This window comes from Mus caroli, chromosome 8 (genome assembly GCF_900094665.2).
Source record: "Mus caroli chromosome 8, CAROLI_EIJ_v1.1, whole genome shotgun sequence".
Taxonomy (NCBI): Eukaryota; Metazoa; Chordata; class Mammalia; order Rodentia; family Muridae; genus Mus; species Mus caroli.
In genome coordinates this window covers 79,710,696-79,722,764 of record NC_034577.1, presented here as the reverse complement: position 1 = coordinate 79,722,764, position 12,069 = coordinate 79,710,696, and the positions used below count along the sequence as shown (strand labels likewise).

General features: G+C 44.2%; 1 protein-coding gene across 1 annotated transcript in view; it reads right to left on the bottom strand.

The window, feature by feature from the left end:
* Nucleotides 1–8,475: 8,475 nt before the first annotated feature.
* The window catches only part of Heatr3 (HEAT repeat containing 3), a 37,962-nt gene continuing 34,368 nt past the window's right edge, over nucleotides 8,476–12,069 (bottom strand). The window contains exon 15 of the mRNA XM_021169711.1: nucleotides 8,476–9,618. Coding sequence (XP_021025370.1) covers nucleotides 9,496–9,618 — 123 coding nt within the window. The 3' untranslated portion in view covers nucleotides 8,476–9,495. The remainder of the gene's footprint in view (nucleotides 9,619–12,069) is intronic.

Genomic DNA, 12,069 nt, shown 5'->3' with positions numbered 1-12,069 from the left:
TTGTAGACCAGGCTGGCCTCGAACTCAGAAATCCGCCTGCCTCTGCCTCCCGAGTGCTGGGATTAAAGGCGTGCGCCACCACACCTGGCCCCTATTTTTTTTTAAATAAAAACTCTTTTTACATGGATGGATTGTTTCGTGTTGGTCTCTCAGGTGCCGTGGCACACATGCAGAGTTCAGAGAACAACTTTTGGTCTCACCCTTATGAGTCTTGGAGACTGAACTCAGGTCATCAGGCTTGGTGGCAAGTGCCTTTATCTGTTGAGCTATCTCTTCATCTATGGCGCTTTAAGTAAGTCTAGCTCCCACAGGTTCATATATTTGAATGCTTAGTCACCAGGGAGTAGCATTATTTGAGAAGGATTAGAAAGTATGGCCTCCTTAGAGTGGGCATGGCCTTGTTGGAGGAATTATGTCACTGGGGGCAGGCTCTGAGGTTTTAAAAGCCCACCAGGTCCAGTTTCTCTTTGCCTCTCTGCCTGTGGATCAGGATGTAGCTCTAAGCTAGGGTTCCAGCACCTGCCTTCCTGCTCTCATGCTCCCAGCCATGATGATAATGGGCTAACCCTCTGAAATTATAAGAATCTCCCAATTAAAAGCTTCCTTTTGTAAGAGTTGCCTTGGTCATGGTCATAGCAGTAGAATAGTAACCAAGAAAGAAGCCCAAATTTTAATTTTTAAGGGAGTTGTTTTTTTTTTTTAAAGATTCATTTATTTTATATATGTGAGTACACTGTAGCTGTCTTCAGACACCCCAGAAGAGGGCATCGGATCCTAATACAGATGGCTGTGAGCCACCATGTGGTTGCTGGGAATTGAACTCAGGACCTCTGAAAGAGCAGTCAGTGCCCTTAACTGCTCATCCATCTCTGCAGCCCCCAAATTTTAATTTCTGTAGCAACATAAATGTGATGATTTGAATGTGTCTACAGTTTTTCAAACAAAACAAACCAACCAGCCACACTATGAAGTGAGCACTCCTCTCTTGCCAACTATCAGAAGATGCTTGCTCTGTTCCTCTCAATCATTTCAGGAGCTTTCTGCTTTGATGTGGATCTCTTGGCAAGTTCTTTTGAGATTTTTTTCGAGACAGGGTTTCTCTGTATAGCCCTGGCTGTCCTGGAACTCACTTAGTAGACCAGGCTGGCCTTGAACTCAGAAATCGGCCTGCCTCTGCCTCCCAAGTGCTGGGACTAAAGGTGTGCGCCACCACCGCCCAGCTAAAGATGTATTTATTTAATGTTTATGAGCACACTGTAGCTGTACAGATGGCTGTGAGCCATCATGTGGTTGCTGAACTCAGGACCTCTGCTTGCTCTGGCCCAAAGATTTATTTGTTATATATAAGTGCACTGTAGCTGCCTTCAGATGCACCAGAAGAGGGCATCAGCTCTCATTATGGATGGTTGTGAGCCACCGTGTGGTTGCTGGGATTTGAGCTGAGGACTTTGAGAAGAGCAGTCAGTGCTCTTAACCACTGAGCCATCTCGTGAGCCCCTGAGATTTCTTTTTCCTTTCTTTCTTAAGATAGGATTTCTCTGAGTAGCCCTGGCTGTCTTGAACTTACTCTGTACAGCAAGCTGGCCTCAAACTCAAGAGATCTGCCTGTTTCTGCCTCCTGAGTGCTGGGATTAAAGTTGTGCACCACCCTGTCAGGCTGAGATGTACTTCTTAGAGATGTTCTTGGGACCAGCTGATAGTAGCCCCCTCTTCTAAAATGGGTGTGCTCTTCACACCTGTGGATTGGGCTGGAGAGTTGGCTCAGCAGTTAAGAGCACTGTCTGTTCTTCCAGAGGACCCAGATTCAATTCCCAACATCTACATGGTGACACACAGTTTGTAACTCTATCTCTAGAGGATTAAATTTCACATTCCGGCCTCTGAAGGCACCAGGTGCGCATGTGGCACACATATGAAGTGGAAACTTCTGGTTTCTTTGGAAAGTCGGTTATGTCAAACAATGTGTTCCTGGGGCACAGAGGTGAAAGGATGTTTTGCTATAGCAAACACGTGAAGGGACACATGATGTTTAGAAGGAATATAAACATAACCCCAGACAGAGGAAATCAAAAGAGGAAATCAAGCACTGCTTCGCCTTGCTCCTCTTCACTGTTCTTCACTGACATCACACATGTATTGGTTCGCCTTACATTGTGTTGCTAAGCTTTGCTTGTGGTGATGTCATAGAGAGCAACTCGCCAAAGAACTTCTCATGAGGTCCCCCACAGTCTTGGGCTGGTTGGTGAGCCTTGGGGTTTCTTCTGGATTGAGCTATAGTTGCTGGTTTGTGCTTAGAGTTTGCTAGTAGACTGGACTGAGAACAACAAAGATTGGAATCGCCCCAAATTCCACTTCCCCTGTATCCTAATAATCTTTTTTTCCCACTACCTCTGATGGGTGCTAGGCTAGAGGGGAAGATGAACCCTTATATTAAAGTAGGCTGAGAAAACTTTATGGCTACTTTATGGCTACACATACATGTAGGCAAAGCATCCATAAAAGTAAAACATTATGAAGAGGAGGAGGAGGGGAAGGAGGAGGAAGAGGAGGAGGAGGAGGAGGAGGAGGAGAAATGATGTATAAGATCGTGGAGCTAAGCTGTGCTTGCTGTGTTGCTACTACACTCAAAACAAAAAGAAGCTGGGCATGGTGGCGCATGCCTTTAATCCCAGCACTCGGGAGGCAGAGGCAGGCGGATTTCTGAGTTCAAGGCCAGCCTGATCTACAAAGTGAGTTCAAGGACAGCCAGGACTACACAGAGAAACCATGTCTTGAAAAACCAAAAACCAAAAACAAAAAAACCCAAACCAAGCCAAACCAACCAAAAAAAAAACCCACCAAAAAGGAACTGCAGAGATTTTTGTTGCAGGGACAGATTTTCAGAAACAGGTTATATTTGTTAATTTGCTCTCTTATCTTGGTAAAGAGAACATCACTCAGAGCAAGAGAGCAGTAGCTTTTACATCCAGTCTCTCTTCTTTGGCAACAGTTCCTGAGATGAGTCAGTGCCTTCATCCTTTTTTAACCATATGAATCGAGCACTGGCATGCTCTTCATTTCTTCCTGAGCCATCACCCACTGTGGGCCCTGGTTCTATCCATCATGAGCCTCTTGACTCCTCCCCTTCCTCCCCAGGGCAGAGCAGAACCATTTCATTGTGTGCTGGGTACGAAACGGTTGTCTCTGCCCTATTTTAGTTTCTCTTCTTTCCTGTACCATCTTCCCTGGTCTTAGGTAGGATTTGAAGAGTGAATTGACAGGTGTCTCAAGCCCCAAGAGCCACAGGCTTTCCAAGAACCACTTATTGCTTGCTTCTTGGGATTGACATGTAGAGGTGTTATGGAATGCCTAAACTCAGGACAGAGAACTTTTAAAAAGTTTATTATTATGTATATGTGGCATGTGTGAGTCTGGACTTGGAAGAGTCATGTCACTCATGGAGGTCAAGAGGACTCTTGGGAGTCAGTTCTCCCCTTCCATCGTGGGTTATGGGGATCAAACTTAGATCATCAAGCAGCAAGAACCGTATCACTAGCCTGAGAACAATTACTTTTCCTAATTAAAAATTGTTTTTGTCGGGCAGTGGTGGCGCATGCCTTTAATCCCAGCACTTGGGAGGCAGAGGCAGGTGGATTTCTGAGTTCGAGGCCAGCCTGGTCTATAGAGTGAGTTCCAGGACAGCAAAAAAAAAAAAAAAAAAAAAAAAAAAAAAAAAAAAGGTTTAGTATTTCATAAGTACTGTTAAATACATCATTTCCAATCCTTTCTCGACCCCTCTTCAAATTGTGTTTCCCCAACTCCCTCTCAAATTTACAACCTAGTGTGTGTGTATAAAACCTGCCCCATCATTTAGTGTTGCTCCTAAACACGTGTTGAGGGCTGGCCACTGGGTACTGAATAACCTATCAGAGGCTTGTCACTGAAGAGAACATATTCCCTTTTCCCAGCTGCCACTGCTTGCCTCTAGCACTTCATCTAAGAGTAGCTCCTCAGTCCACACTATCATGTCAATGGGCAGTATCATTTTGCTGGTCTTATTTAGGCAATCACACTGTTGATTTCATAGGTGTGGCATCTCTGTCATATCTAAAAGACACAATCTTGCAGTAGGCTTCCTGACCCCTTGGCCCTTACAATCAATCCTCCTACTCTTTCTTCATCCATTTTCTCCGAGCCTTTGTTGTAGGGGTTTCATTGCAGATGCAGCATGTGGGCTGGCAGTCACCAGTGGCTTGTCTTCTGCATTTTGACCAGCTGTGGGTCTCTGATCGCCTTCATCTTTGGCAAAAAGCAGCTTCTGTGATGAAGGGTAAGAACTGTGCCCATCTAAAGCTTTTAATGTATCTATCCAGTGAGTCCTACTGCTTATTCAACCCCTAGGATCCACGGGCAATCTAACAAGTCATTTTAAGGTGTTCACTATGGTTGGGTGTGGTGGATCATACTTTTAATCCCAGCACTGGATTAGGAAGAGGCAGGAGGATAGCTGTGAATTCAAGTTCAGTCTGGTCTAGAGTTCCAGGATAGGCAGGGCTACACAGGGAAACTGTCTCAAAAAACTCAAAAATAAATACATTTTAAAAACCTCAAATTTACTACTATTATTGAAGCAGGGTCTCCTCTAGCCAGGGTTGCTTCAAACTATGTAGCCAAGAATGCCTTTGGATTCCTGGTCCTCCTTCCTTCACTTCCAAACGGCAGGTGACAGGTGTGTACCACCGGCAGGTGACAGGTGTGTACCACCATGCCTGGAAGCATCAGAATTCAATAAGTAGTCCAGGCTGGCCTCAAATTTAGAGATCTACTCGCCTCTGTCTCAGTGCTGGTATTAAATTTGTGCACCACTGACAACCGGCAAGTGAAACGCAATCAGAAAACGGAGAGAGAGAGCTAGCCAGGAGTGGTCTGCGGCTTTTGAAACTTTGAAGCCTGCCCACAGTGACACACTTCCTCTAGCAAGGCCACACCTCGGAAGCCTTCCCCCAGCCACCAGCTAGAACCAAGTAAGAGGGATATCTTTCAAAGCAACACACTGTGAATCTCTAATGACCTGAGTTCAGATGAGATGCCTTGATCCCACGTTTCAAAGAGAACCAGACTCCTGAAATTTGTCCACTGACCTACCCACATAATACAATAAATTAAACATTTATTAAAAGATCATAAACCTGATTCTGTCTGCAGGGAATGGGAGGCAGAGATGCTGGGACCAGTTTGGAGCAGTAGGGCTGGTGTGTTGGGACGTTTGTTGATGCCAGTGCATAACCACACTGCTGAGCCTGGTCACCTCTGGACTAAAACACAATTATTACAGTAATTTCCTTTTTGGATTGTTCATTGCTGTTTTAGACACCTTTCTATTGCTTTCAAGATACACCACAGCCAAGGCAACACACTAAAATTCTTCTCTGAAACCTCATGGGCCAGGCCCCTACAGTTCAAATCACCCTCAGCACCACTGTCTTCCTTGCTGCTAGGATGGCCCATAAGCCCTGCTTAAAATGTCCATTTGCTTTTCTTTATTTTTTTTTTTAAGATTTATTTATTTATTATATGTAAGTACACTGTAGCTGTCCTCAGATACTCCAGAAGAGGGCACCAGATCTCGTTACGGATGGTTGTGAGCCACCATGTGGTTGCTGGGATTTGAACTCTGGACCTTCGGAAGAGCAGTCGGGTGCTCTTACCCACTGAGCCATCTCACCAGCCCCCATTTGCTTTTCTAGTCCAAAGTCCCAAAGGTTCCTTATTCCTCCAAACAAAAGCATAGTCAGGCCTATCAGCAGCAATACCCCAGTTCCTGGCACAAACGTCTTAGGGTTTCCATTGCTATGAAGAGACATCATGATCATGGCAACATTTCTAAAGGACATTGAACTGGGACTGGCTTGCAGTTCAGAGGTTTAGTCCATTACCATCAAGGCACATCTGCTATGTCTGGTAAGACTTCCAGGGACTGATTACAAGGATTACCAGACTGCCATGTCTGCCCAGCCTTTTATGTAGTCCCAATGGCCCTTATGGAATCACAGAGAGTGACATTATATGAAGGAGATGTGTCACAGGGGGTGGGCTTTGAGGTTTCAGAAGCTCAACTCAGACCTAGTGGCTTACTCTCTTCCTGCTGCCTCTGGATCTGGATGTGGAACTCTCAGACCTGTCCAGCACCTTGTGTGCCTGGATGTTGCCATGGTTCCCACCATGCCTACAATGGACTAAACCTCTGAACTGTAAGCCAGCCCAATTCTAAAGATTTTTCTTTCTTTTCTTCCTTCCTTTCTTTCTTTTTTAAACTTGCTATCCTTTTTTTTTTTTAAGACTTATTTATTTTATGAATGTGAGTACACTGTTGCTGTCTTCAGACACATCAGAAGAGGGCATCAGATCCCATTACAGATGGTTGTGGGCTACCATGTGGTTGCTGGGATTTGAACTCAGGACCTCAGGAAGAGCAGTCGGTGCTTTTCCTGTTGAGCCATCTCTCCAGCCCAATATTTTTCTTTATGATAGATACTGTGGCTGCAGTCTATCCACAGCAATGGCAACCCTAACTAAGACACTAAGTGTCATGAAAAAGTACGAAGACTTTAAAATCCTAAAGGACCTGAGCTCAGACCACACACCCACATTAGGTGGCTCTTGACTGCCTGTTAACTCTAGTGCCACAGGATCTAGTCATGTACATACATGTAAGCACAAATGAAAAAAACCAACCAACCAACCAACCAACCAAAAAATCCCTAAAACCAGTTCAATACTTATGAGGTGGAAGATGGATCAACAGCTGAAAAACAGCCCCAGCTACAAAATACATTTGATAATAGCTTGGGCTAAATAAAATCCTATCTCAAAAAACAAACAAACCAAACAACAAAAAAACTTACAAAATGAATAATCTCATGTAGCTTTGTACTCTAACACTTTAAATAGTTTGTAGTTGTGGGGTACAATTCTAGATCTTTTTTCTTTTTGTTGACTTAGGGTTTCTCTATGTAGCCTTGGCTGTCCCTGGAGCTTGTTATCTAGACCAGGTTAGCCTTTAATTCAGAGATCTGTCTGCACCTGCCTCCTGAGTGTGGAATCAAAGGTATATGCCTCCACTCCTGGCTTCCAGAAGATTTTCAAATAAATTACTTTACAGGTTTCTTTTGATGTGTCTAGCTATGTTACCCAAACAGGCTTTCAACCTACCATCTTCTGGCATTAGTTTCCTGAGTGCTAGGATTACAGGCATGTGCCATCGTCCCTTCTAAAGATTTCTCTATGACACTTACCCATGGACAACCCTGGCACAAACTCCATAGCTTTTGTGTAAGAAGTTACAACCGGAGAGTGTACCCAGGGCTTCTTCACTTCCCTGCTGCTACAGTGACGAAGCTGAACGGGAACAGCTGAGGCGGAGCCACCCATGCCTTAAAGCCTAGAAGGCTGTAGCATGCGCATTTTCAGTGCACCACCCGACTGTGTGACTGTGCGCTGTACCAAACCACTTACAGCTTAAATAAAACTCACTCACTCACTCACCCACCAAACACCATGGTGTGCCCTGAACTTGACTGTCTGTCTGCTTTGTTCAAGTCCAGGAAGCACGGGAAAGAACAGAATCAGAAACACTACTCTCTTTTTTCTTTCTTTTTTTTTGTGAGTGGGTGGGGTTTCAAGTCAGGGTTTCTCTGTGTAGCTCTGGCTGTCCTGGAACTCACTTTGTAGACCAGGCTGGCCTTGAACTGAAGAATCCACCTGCCTCTGCCTCCCAAGTGCTGGGATTAAAGGCGGGCGCCACCACACCCGGCTACTACTCTTTTAAACAGGTAAGACAAACACTTGAGGCAGAAGATCTGTGAAACTAATCTTGAATTTACTCTTTAGCTTAGACTGGCCTTGAACTCACGCATAAAGTTCCACTCTAGAAAAAAAAAAAACCCTTTGAAAAAACACATGCCAAAAAAGACTTGGTCAAACACTTGGCTGCAGTGGTCATGCACAGCAGTCCAGCTCATCACCCAGGATGCATGGCAGAGCATCTCCATTTCCCACCCTACCAGAAAAACTTCACCATCTCTGCTTTCGCCATCTCAGTGACTCCTCAGAGCTGATACATAATCCTGGCTTCCTAACAGCCTGCTCTGCACAGGGAAAACGGCTTACTAGGTCACAGTGCACATGGAATGAATCCTAGTAAGTGGTCCATGCATCTACAGATCTAGGGGAAATTACAGCCTACATTGTGCTTTGAGCTTGCTTCTGATCACTCTGGCCAGGCAGACAGATGGATTTGGGAGCAGCCCAGGGCGTCCCCAGACAATGTGGACTACAGTTCCAGCGTGAGCCCTATCTGGTACCCTCCTTTTTTACAGTAAGGAGAGGTCATCAAGAAAGTCATGCTGCTTTCCTTTGTAAGCTCTGACACGAAGCAAACTGCCTAGGAAGGCAGATACCTAGGGCTATAAAAAATAATCTGTACAACACAAAACATCCAGTTAAAAGTTATTTATTCAAAAATATTTTCTACTAATTTTTTCTTTTCTTTTTCTTTTTTTTTTTTTTTGAGACAGGGTCTCTCTGGCTATCCTGGTGCTCCATCTGTAGACCAGGTTGGCCTTGAACTCAAGAGATCCTCCTGCCTCTGAAGATCTGGGATTAAAGGTGTGCACCACCATGCCCAGCATTTTCTACTAATTTCTGATTCTGTATCAAATTAAGACAGGGAATGCTGTTACCCAGAGTAACTGCTCAGACCCCTATACAGAATTCAATTATCTCACTATCTACACAGTGACAAATTCAAGTCATTTACTTCACAAAAGATTCATCATTGGTATATAGTACTTCATGACAAAATATTTTATAAAGCTTATCTTTACATTTCAGTTAGGAGTTAGCTAATATAAAATGATATTTATTGGCTTTAAAAAAACATCCCAACAATGATTTAATTTCTTCTCTTAAAAAAATGTAAGGACATACTTGTTTGAAGTCTCTTTACTGCCCTTCCATTAAGAACCACCTGAGGGCTGGGGTGGAGTTAGTGGTAGAGGTCGCCACGCAGGAGCAAGGCCCTGAATGCAGACCCTAGCACCTGAAATGTGGGGCATTTTCAGTGGCTAAAATATGTTGGGGATGTAACACACATTTCCTACAGGTTCTCACATTTAAACTAACACGGAGAACAAAGGCAGTGAAAGAAGGCTTTTGGAGGTCAGGTGTGGTGTTGAATACCTTAAATCCCAGCAATCAGAAAACTGAGGCAGGTAGACCTCTGTGAGCCCCAGGCCAGGAAGGGCTACCTAGAGAGAACCTGTCTCTAAAAAGAAAAACAGGCTTTGGAAGCACATATATTCAAGGGAACCCTTCAGTACTCTCAGCACTAAACCCATCAGGAGAAGCACCTTCTCTTACTCCTTTCTCCTCAGGAACTAGGGACAGACCCAGGGCTGCTGTACCAGCCAGGCACGCAGATGCTCAGCCAGCCCTAGCTCTGGTCCTCTCGATGGCTTAAGAAGTCAGTCTTTTCTCAACAGTTTCCTGGTAAGCGATAAACCGTCTCAAATTCATCTTCACATTGTCGAGGACACACAGCTGATCTGGACTGTACTTGCTCCTCCCTTCCTTCCGTATCTGGTGAGAAAATTCAGAGAGAATGAGAACATTATCACCTAATTGTTACCTACTAGTCATTCGCTTACATAAGTAACTATTTTATAAACATGACATTTCAAAGAATACAGTCAAAGTTTTACTCCAGATTAAACAGAATATCGAACATGAAGAAGAGGAAAATGAGAATGTGGCCATTTTTTTTCTTTTCCATTGTCAGTGAGGCAGGATCCCTCAATCAAACCCAGAGCTTGCTGATTTGGCTAGTCTCACTAGCCAGCTTGTTCTTGGGACCCTGTCTCTACCTTCTTTTTTTTTCCCCAGACAGGGTTTCTCTGTGTAGCCCTGGCTGTCCTGGAACTCACTTTGTAGACCAGGCTGGCCTCAAACTCAGAAATCCACCTGCCTCTGCCTCCCAAGGGCTGGGATTCAAGGCGTGCGCCACCACCTTCTGAAGCTGAGATTCCTAGCATTTTGGTGGTAAATTTACAATCTTAACTCCTGTTTTTCACACTTGCATGGTAAATCTTCTAACCACTGAACTATCTCTCCAACTTGAATACACACATTAGAATTATGGTTACAAGCTAACTGCACACTTTTGACCCCAATATTCTGGAAGCAGTGATTGAGGCAGATGAATCTTTGTGAGTTTGAGGCCAGCCTGATCTACATGGTGAGTTCCAGGACAGCCAGGGTTGCATACAGAGACCCTATTTCAAAAAAAAAAAAAAAAAAGAAAGAAAGAAAGAAAGAAAGAAACTACAGGAGGGATTAAGTTATAGAAATAAGAACCATGGAGAAAAAGATCAAAGTTTATCAAAATCAAATCATAACTCACCCCTAGTCTTTTTTTTAAAAGGTATTTTTATTTATCTTTAATTAAGATGATTTAATTTTATTTGCATGAACACTTTCCTTATATGTACATATGCATACCACAAGAATGCCTGGTGTCCAAGGAGGTCTGAAAAGGACAATGGATCCCCTGGGACTGAAGTTAAGATGGTTGTGAGCCACCACGTGGAGACTAAGAGTTGAAGCAGGACCTTTGCAAAACCCACTGAACATCTCCAGGCCCTTTCTTTTATGTGTATGGATGTTTTGCTTGCACGAATGTCTGTGCACTACATACCCACACTAACCAAAAAGGTCAGAAGAGGGTGCCAGATCCCCTGGAACTGGAGTTGTAGGTAGCCATGTGAGAGCTGAGAATTGAGCCCAAGTCCTTTGGAAGAGGAGACGGTGCTCTTAACCGCTGAGCCATCTCTTCAGCCCAAGCACCAATTCTTAAGATTTCCTACTGAATGGGCTTGTGGGGACCCTACTGGTATCTCTACTAAGTTTCTGATCTAGGATTAGTGAAATGGCTCAGAGGTAAGAGCACTGGCTGCTCTTCCAGAGGTCCTGAGTTCAAATCCCAGCAATCACATGGTGGCTCATCCATCTATAGAGGGAACTGATGCCCTCTTCAGGCAGGTGGATGTACATGCAGCAGAGCACTCATACAGTAAATAAACAAATAAGGTGTGCACAACTAAGAATATTACAAAACAAAACAAAACAAAAACCAACTAAGTTTCTGACTTAGAGGCCAGGAGCTGGGGGCTAAGAACCCACATTCTGCCATACTAAAATAAATGAGATTAACTCAGAATTAAACAAAAAAAAAAAAAAAAAGAAAAAGAAAAGAGTCCACATTCTGAACAAGATACCAGGTGATGCTGTGGGAGGAGAGGGGAGGGGAGGGGAGGGGAGGGGAGGGAAGGGGAGGGGAGGGGAGGGAAGGACACTCTTGAGAAGTGTGGCTTTAGACAAATTCTCCAGTCCAACTTGAAGCTTCTAATGCCTCCTTTTTACAGAAATGTATCTATCTCCATTTTACACAAATGGGCTTCGTTTTAAAACTGTAGGCATGTATAGTTACTTGCCAAGCATCTATAAGGTCCTGGATTCCATTTCCAGGAATATAAACCAAAACCAAAATAAAAGCCTCAAACCCCAGACTGTAGACTGGCCTCTGGCTACTAAGAGAGGCCACTATGGCTCTCTACCATAGAGGAAAACAGAACTCCAGCAGCGAAGCTTCCCACTGTAGCAATGCATGCTCAACAGGAAACCAGCCCCATCACTGCCTCCAGTGGTTCAGGTTGCTCTTCCAGCTCAGAGTTCTCTTAAAGCTTTCAAAGCACTGCCTTCTTCAGAGTTTTGCTCTTTCTCTATTGTTCGGTGCTCAGGATTAAACCCTGGGTCTTACAAATGCTAGACACATACTCTACTATGAGCCGTATTTCCAACTGTCTTAGTCAGGGTTTCTATTCCTGCACAAACATCATGACCAAGAAGCAAGTTGGGGAGGAAAGGGTTTATTCAGCTTACACTTCCATACTGCTGTTCATCACCAAAGGAAGTCAGGACTGGAACTCAAGCAGGTCAGAAAGCAGGAGCTGATACAGAGGCCATGGAGGGATG